The 8,957-nt window shown below is 38.7% G+C and overlaps 1 protein-coding gene across 1 annotated transcript in view; it reads right to left on the reverse strand.

Annotated features, from left to right (window-relative positions):
- LOC140153741 (transmembrane protein 26-like) overlaps nucleotides 1-6,432 on the reverse strand; it is a 71,796-nt gene extending 65,364 nt beyond the window's left edge. Inside the window, exon 1 of the mRNA XM_072176573.1 lies at nucleotides 6,288-6,432. Coding sequence (XP_072032674.1) covers nucleotides 6,288-6,349 — 62 coding nt within the window. The 5' untranslated portion in view covers nucleotides 6,350-6,432. The remainder of the gene's footprint in view (nucleotides 1-6,287) is intronic.
- Between the last annotated feature and the right edge of the window lie 2,525 nt (nucleotides 6,433-8,957).

The raw sequence follows: 8,957 nt of genomic DNA on the forward strand, positions 1-8,957 counted from the left end.
TCTTGCATATCCTGTTCTCAACGCAAAACGCATAGGCACAAAGTTATCGCCCCAATGCAAATCATGAATGTACCAGGTGCTTTCCAACGCGTTAGTGTTGATATTTTAGGACCTTTACCAATTACAACCTCTGGCAACCGTTATGTTCTTTGCTTTACGGATCACTGCACCAGGTGGCCCATTTTGGTACCTTTGAAAGTAACAAATGCTTCAACAATAGCAAGAGCATTTTTCGATAATGTCATATGTGTCCACGGTTGTCCAGAAACGTTATTAAGCGATAGAGGAACAAATTTTCTAAGCAAGATCGTTTTGGAAGTGTGTCGAATCATGCGAACACAGAAATTGAATACCTCAAGTTATCACCCACAATGCAACGCGATACAAGAGCGGTACAATGCTGTAATTTTAGACACCATTTCACACTATGTAAATGAATTCCATACTGATTGGGATCAATATATCACAGCCATACAGTTTGCGTACCGTACAACTCCTGCTGAAAACTCCGTTGGATTCAGTCCGTTCTTTCTTTTGTATGGTAGAGAAGCGAGACTTCCTTTAGATGTAACGCTCACGTCAGACTGCAATTATGCAGAACAGAATCTCAGAGAGCACATTCATCATTTAATCTCTCAATTAGAAATTGCGAGGAAGATCTCACAACGTCACGCAGAGCAAAATCAAAACAAGATGAAAGAACGTTTCGATGAGAGTGCAACGGAAGTTCCTTATCAAGTTGGAGACTCAGTATGGGTATATATTCCTGCATTGCAGCAAGGACTTTCACGCAAACTTCAGAAATTCTTGTCGGGTCCATACCTGCTTGTTGAACAAACAGGTCCAGTCAATTTCCGTGTACGTAATCTAGAAAACAACAAATTGATTACTACACCAATCCACGTCAATCGTATGAAATTTGCATATGATAGGTATGTCCGACCAAACAATGATACTGAACCAACAGATTTAGAACAAAGAGATCCAATTCCAGGACTTGTTCCGGACGATTGTCCTGAGGACTCTTTTCTTCCTCTTTTGGCCACACAAGAATCTGAGAAAACAAAGGTTCCAATCATTCCAGGTCTGCCACCAGTTCAGGATAAAACTCCTGAATATGTGATTGAGCATATTATCAGAGGACGCTATAGAAATGGGCGTCTTGAATATCTCATAAAGTGGCGGGATTTTCCAAAATCAAGAAACACTTGGGAACCAGAGACAAATTTGAACGCAGCTGCTCTTGAGTCTCTGAAGACCAACCCTGTCAAAATTACTGGTAAACTGTAAAGGCCAGACTATGGAATCGGTATCATTGTTAGATCAGTTGTAAGCAACTAGATCAAAAGGCTGTATAAAAATAAAAATGATGTCTTGATAAATGTGAAATGAGGCATAATAATTATTATGTGATTTGTAATTATCAAACAAAATACTTCTAAAAGATTTTTGTGCATTTACAAATTTATGAATGACTAATATAAAAGTCAAAGGACGTCAAAATGAAAACAAATATATTTTGTATTTGATAAATGTAGAAAGTTATATGTTGAATTGATTTTGAATTGTAATTTGAAAGTTTGTCACAATTGTACTATTTGTAATTGTGTGGAATTGGATTATCACAAAATAATGTATTTTGAATTATAATGACAATGAACCCGAATGTATATTTGGTTGGCGCGTATGTTGTGGATTTGTACATTATTGGAACAAAATTGTTTATAGGTAATTAAGTAATGAAACATTTAAGAAATTAAGAAATGTAGAATTGTAATGTTGATGCCACCATCATTTTATTTTGATTCAATTAAAGTAAGGTATAGTATTGTATTTCGCGATATGTACTTCAGCGTGTTACAATGTATTGTGATATTGAAGGAAATCAGTCAGAGAAAATCCTCAAAAGAAACATTCCCATCTCGATGTAATCATTTTGGAACCCCGGAGAAGAGTTTTGCCTAAGTACGTGAAAGGGTATGTAAGGGAATGTTTGTGTAATGTAAATACAATTTAGTCATAACTTTTTCCGTGAAACCGAAATTACCTGAAAATTAGACATGTAAATTTTCGGGTCAATTCGGTATCAGGAGTTCCACAGATGCAGATACGACAAGGCATTGAAGAATTACATTTCGTAACAAGGAAACAATTTAAGCCAAGAAGAACTTACAATTATGAGGAAGAACGATTTTCTACGCTAATTTGATCTACGATAACTATTATTATGTTGAACATTTAAACACTGTATTTCAAACAGCAAAACAAAGCTGTACGCTGCTTTTATAAAGAACTTTATATTATCTTCGCATATTGAAATCATCACACAACGAGGATACACTGACGAGGATAAGAGGATTTATATCGCATGGATATACCTTCATAAAATTTTGTTTAATAATCAATAAATTATAAAAATGTCCTGAATTGTTATCAGGGACAGTCAATGATTGTATAAACATAAATGAAATTTGCAATTCAATTATGAACTGGAAAGTAGAACAAATTTGGTGTTCAATAAATTTACTTTTGTCAGGCGCCAAAACTTTTAGGGAGGGCGTATGTTGTGGCGATATATTATTTTATAGCCCGTGCCTTCTATTTTAATTTATTTATTTATTCAAAACTATGGTGTCATTCACCTCGAGTGAGATCACTCTCTCGTATCATTTCGATTAGACTATCGTTAAACGTCACAATGGTCTTTTGTAAAGAGAGGTTTTGTGGACGACGCAAACTGAGAATGAATTGTAGTCTGTGGCATTCACTCAGATGGTTAACATCTCTCCATAAACTCTCCGTGTGCGTCAAGATTTGAACACAACTTCTTAGTTTAGAGCGAGTACAATTCTCGCTAATTATTACTGGATAATGGAGTTTGTTCTACTCCTAGTTCTCTTGTTAGTTTTAATATAAAGTTTCATACCGAATGAAGAAGATGTAGTAAGTAATAAATATAACTTAATTAACAGTAAATTGGGTTTTGATTGTCTTCATGTTTGTGTGTTAATACTCGTGCTTGGCTGATTCCAAAAGCCTAAATAAGTCCCTGGTTGAACCTCTGGTTCTATGAAGAACTTTATTTAGCGCCCCTACTCAGGCCTATGATGGAGAGACGATGAACCGAATACCAATCTGAGGGACTAGTCGAGACGAGTGAACCAAGACGCATCTACCAAGCCGTGTGATTATTCCCTGGTACCTACCTCGCCGGTTAAAATATTTAGCGAGTCCTATTCCCAAAGTTCTTTATTAGATATATGACACTTGTGAACTTATAGAAAACATCACAGGAAGCAGGCATTGGTTTACTATGAAACTTGTATACTAAGATCTGGGGTGAAGACTGTGATTAAAAGAGTGCCAGGTGTACATGGTGTAGGGCTATGTTTTTCACTACCAAAAAGGGGACATTGAGAGTACAGCACCATCGGCCTGATCTCACATGCCAACAGGATCGTGCTAAGTATCGTCATAAACACAGTGAATGTGAAGTTAGAAGAGAATATTTCCACCACACAAGTCGGTTATAGAGGTGGAAGATGAACAATGGCTCAATAGTCAGCATAAGGAATACGAAAAATGTTTTATTGACTATTCTAAAGTAAAGCCTGTGTTAACCACAATGTGGGAAGTAATGCAGCGGGTGGACGAAGCACCATAATCTGGTCAGCAAATTATTTGAAAGCACAAAGAGAGGGAACACTGCGTGGTTCAGCATAAAGGAAGGATTTCACCAGGGTTGCATATTGTCCCCAAGTTTCTTCAATGTCTACTCTGAGGATATCTTGAGAGAGACCTCTTCATGAATATACGTTTCCGTGGAGCCAAAACCACTAATCTCCAATATGCTGGTGACAACACCATCGTCTGTGGTAAGATACAAAGTATCAAACATTTTACCAGAGTATCAAACATTTTACCCGCCACTTGCGTTTTAACGGCTTCAACTGTAGGAAGCATTGTCATTACAGGTCGGCTGAAATTGTTTCAACATTAAGCGTATATATTAAGTCGTTTATACTATTCTGGGCCTTTAAATTTGTAATGTGTCACTTCAAAATCATGTCAGAATGCTTCGGCAACATGAATGGAACAGTCAAGACAAAACCTAGTGGTTATGCCTTCCTGGGATGTAAAAGAATACTTTGATAAACATGATAAATGTGATAAATGAGCACCCCAAAGTTGGTGATGCTGCCTTCTGAGCTCCTAAATCAGGCACCCTAGAATAAATCCATAGCATTCTGTAGGTTTCAATTTCAATTAAAAAAGTATCAGAAAACGGGTTTTAAGTCATGTAAGTCGATCCTAAAAGAGCTATTAAGGGGGTACTACACCCCTGTGGTAAATTTATGACTATTTTTGCATTTTTCTCAAGAAATGATAACACACTGGTAACAAAAGTTATGTATATTATTGGGGCAAGGAATCCGATTACTACAAATTTATCAAGGGGTGTAGTACCCCCTTAAAGGATTCTACGAAGAACCAAAATATAAACGGTTCTGTAAAGGCTAAGAAGAACCTTTTCCTCTTGAGGGCTCGACCTAGTGCTCGGACATAGCTAGTGAACAACGAGAACGTGAAGAACCGTTTCCTCTTGAGGGCTCGACCTAGTGCTCGGACATAGCTAGTGAACAACGAGAACGTGAAGAACCTTTTCCTCTTGAGGGCTCGACCTAGTGCTCGGACATAGCTAGTGAACAACGAGAACGTGAAGAACCTTTTCCTCTTGAGGGCTCGACCTAGTGCTCGGACATAGCTAGTGAACAACGAGAACGTGAAGAACCGTTTCCTCTTGAGGGCTCGACCTAGTGCTCGGACATAGCTAGTGAACAACGAGAACGTGAAGAACCTTTTCCTCTTGAGGGCTCGACCTAGTGCTCGGACATAGCTAGTGAACAACGAGAACGTGAAGAACCTTTTCCTCTTGAGGGCTCGACCTAGTGCTCGGACATAGCTAGTGAACAACGAGAACGTGAAGAACCGTTTCCTCTTGAGGGCTCGACCTAGTGCTCGGACATAGCTAGTGAACAACGAGAACGTGAAGAACCTTTTCCTCTTGAGGGCTCGACCTAGTGCTCGGACATAGCTAGTGAACAACGAGAACGTGAAGAACCGTTTCCTCTTGAGGGCTCGACCTAGTGCTCGGACATAGCTAGTGAACAACGAGAACGTGAAGAACCTTTTCCTCTTGAGGGCTCGACCTAGTGCTCGGACATAGCTAGTGAACAACGAGAACGTGAAGAACCTTTTCCTCTTGAGGGCTCGACCTAGTGCTCGGACATAGCTAGTGAACAACGAGAACGTGAAGAACCTTTTCCTCTTGAGGGCTCGACCTAGTGCTCGGACATAGCTAGTGAACAACGAGAACGTGAAGAACCTTTTCCTCTTGAGGGCTCGACCTAGTGCTCGGACATAGCTAGTGAACAACGAGAACGTGAAGAACCTTTTCCTCTTGAGGGCTCGACCTAGTGCTCGGACATAGCTAGTGAACAACGAGAACGTGAAGAACCTTTTCCTCTTGAGGGCTCGACCTAGTGCTCGGACATAGCTAGTGAACAACGAGAACGTGAAGAACCTTTTCCTCTTGAGGGCTCGACCTAGTGCTCGGACATAGCTAGTGAACAACGAGAACGTGAAGAACCTTTTCCTCTTGAGGGCTCGACCTAGTGCTCGGACATAGCTAGTGAACAACGAGAACGTGAAGAAACGTTTCCTCTTGAGGGCTCGACCTAGTGCTCGGACATAGCTAGTGAACAACGAGAACGTGAAGAACCTTTTCCTCTTGAGGGCTCGACCTAGTGCTCGGACATAGCTAGTGAACAACGAGAACGTGAAGAACCTTTTCCTCTTGAGGGCTCGACCTAGTGCTCGGACATAGCTAGTGAACAACGAGAACGTGAAGAACCGTTTCCTCTTGAGGGCTCGACCTAGTGCTCGGACATAGCTAGTGAACAACGAGAACGTGAAGAACCTTTTCCTCTTGAGGGCTCGACCTAGTGCTCGGACATAGCTAGTGAACAACGAGAACGTGAAGAACCTTTTCCTCTTGAGGGCTCGACCTAGTGCTCGGACATAGCTAGTGAACAACGAGAACGTGAAGAACCTTTTCCTCTTGAGGGCTCGACCTAGTGCTCGGACATAGCTAGTGAACAACGAGAACGTGAGACCAAATGGTGTAAAAAAGCTATGTCGTTTTATACACCCCACGTATATGCAAATATCAAATAAGGCTAGCAATAATTATACAGGTGTTGGTATTTTTGTCTAACAACTCTTACCATTTCCATTCTCCGTTGGTAAATTTCAAGGTAAGAAATCCTTCTAGTAACATCAAGAACATTGGACTTTGAAAGCACAACAATTGCCAGTTTCTCTCTATTTCTCTCGTCTCATTGTGCACTACCCAATATAAAAATCCAACCATCAGTGTCCCATGGGCGGCAAATGCAATACGGATGATAACAGCTCTAACTATCGTCGACTTCTTCATTTTGAAGATCCTTGAGTCTTATAAGCATGTGGGTAAAAGTATATATACAAGTATTTCATTGTCCAACTCCAGTCGATGCGCTCGTCTGAAAACTACTGACATGTCCGAGTCCATCATGTATTTAAATGTGTCTTGTTCTTACTAAGTTGTGGAAGGACTTGGCACTCCCAATATTTCAGACACAATGTGATAATCCGGTGTAGTTTCAGTACGTTGATCAGTACATGAAGAGGAAGTATCAGATACCTCCCCTGCCGATTACAAAATGACGGATTCCCCAAGTTTGTAATCAAGATAATGCGTTTGCTCGACTAATAAAGATATGCATTAGATGTGAGAAAACCTAAGGCAGACATTTTCTCTTAACCATTAATATCCAAATCCAAGCAATATAAACATTTAATTATTAAACAACGTACAAGAATATTAACCTATAGACCTATATCTAAATTACTCTGAGCTAATCTTAACCGAACATAAATCATGTTTAATGCAAACATTTTCCCTGGACCATCAATGTCCAAATTCAGGAGTTATTGATCAACTTACAATAACATTTTATTACCTATATATCCAAATTACTCTGAGCTAATCTTAACTGATCATTAATCATGTTAATGTGTATAATATGCGGATATTTTCCCTGACCCTGATCCATTAATATCCAAATTCAGGCAATATAACATTTGAATTATTAAACAACTTACAAAGAACATTTTGTCGGACGACAGATTTTCTACCCTTCACGACAGAATTAAACAACATCTACCAAGATCTACATGATGAATAAGAACGGTCAGTTTCTCTGATATATTTTACCCATCACTTGTTATGAAAGTGTGTTTTAACGGCTTCAGCTTTAGGAAGCATTGACTAAATTACAGGTCGGCTGAAATTGTTTCAAATTTAGTACATACATGACGTCGTTTTAATTCAGCAACTCTTCTACTGAAGGCTTTTAGACTCATGATCAAGTATAATAGGAATACTGATGACTAAACAACATGGGGGTATCTAAGGAAGTGCGGAGGGCCGGGCGGAGGGAGCGGCAGCACCCAAGGCTCTGTGTAACTTCACGATCATGTGAGAATATTTCAGAAACTTGATTGGAACAGTCAGACAAATCTATAATTGCCTCTTTCTGTCAATTTCAAGGGATACTTTGAAAATTCAGCACCCAGAGATATAGTTAATGTTACTTTCTGAGCTCATGGACACGTTTCAGTTTTAATAAACAGTCTTAGAAAAAAGGTCTGAAGTTAAGTAAGTGGAACCTAAAAAGTTTCTTGATTTTTCCTGTTAAATGGATCTACAAAGAACAAATACGGTTTTGTAAAGATAAAAAAAAGTTCCACTTTAGACAGGAATAACTTCTGACAAGGCCAGAAAGAACTATTTGAGTACTTATCAATTTTCAAGAACATTTTCTTCTTAAGGGCTCGACCTATGCCCCGACCTATTAAACCACAAGAAAATTACAAAATGGTGTAAAAAAGCGGCGTCGTTTACACCACAAGTATTCAATTATCAACCTAACTAGCAATAATATTACATATATTATCAATTCTTGTCTAACAACTCTTACCATTTCCATTCTCCGTTAGTAAATTTCAAGGTAAGAAATCCTTCTAGTAACATCAAGAACATTGGACTTTGAAAGCACAACAATTGCCAGTTTCTCTCTATTTCTCTCGTCTCATTGTGCACCACTGCACCCAATATAAAAATCCAACCATCAGTGTCCCATGGGCGGAAAATGCAATACGGATGATAACAGCTCTAACCATCGTCGAGCTCTTCATTTTGAAGATCGTTGAATCTTATAATCCTATGGATTGGATAAGTATATACAAGTATTTGCTTGTCCAACTCCAGTCTATCTGCTCGACCAAAATTTTATGACAACTTGGAGTCCATCATGTAAAGATGGCTTGTTCTTACCAAGTTGTGGAAGGACTTGACACTCCCAATATTTCAGACATAAATTTGATAATCCGGTGTAGTTCCAGTACAAAATGTACGTTGAACATGAAGAGGAAGTATCAGATACCTCTCCTGTCGATTACAAAATGACAGATTCCCCAAGTATACGAGAATGCGTTTGCTCGACTAATAAAGATATGCATTAGATGTGAGTAAACCTAAGGCAGACATTTTCTCTTAACCATTAATATCCAAATTCAAGCAATATAAAAAATTAATGATTGAACAACTTACAAGAAGTTTAAATTAGCCTATATACCCAAATTACTCTTAGCTAATCTCAACTGAACATAAAACATGTTAATGTTTAATGCAAACATTTTCCCTGAACCATTAATGTCCAAATCCAGGTAATATAAAATTTGACTTATTGAACAACTTACAATAACATTTTATTACCTATATATCCAAATTACTCTGAGCTAATCTTAACTGAACATTGATCACGTTAATACGTAATATGCAGATATTTTCC

The sequence above is a fragment of the Amphiura filiformis genome, chromosome 5, assembly GCF_039555335.1.
Source record: "Amphiura filiformis chromosome 5, Afil_fr2py, whole genome shotgun sequence".
NCBI lineage: Eukaryota > Metazoa > Echinodermata > Ophiuroidea > Amphilepidida > Amphiuridae > Amphiura > Amphiura filiformis.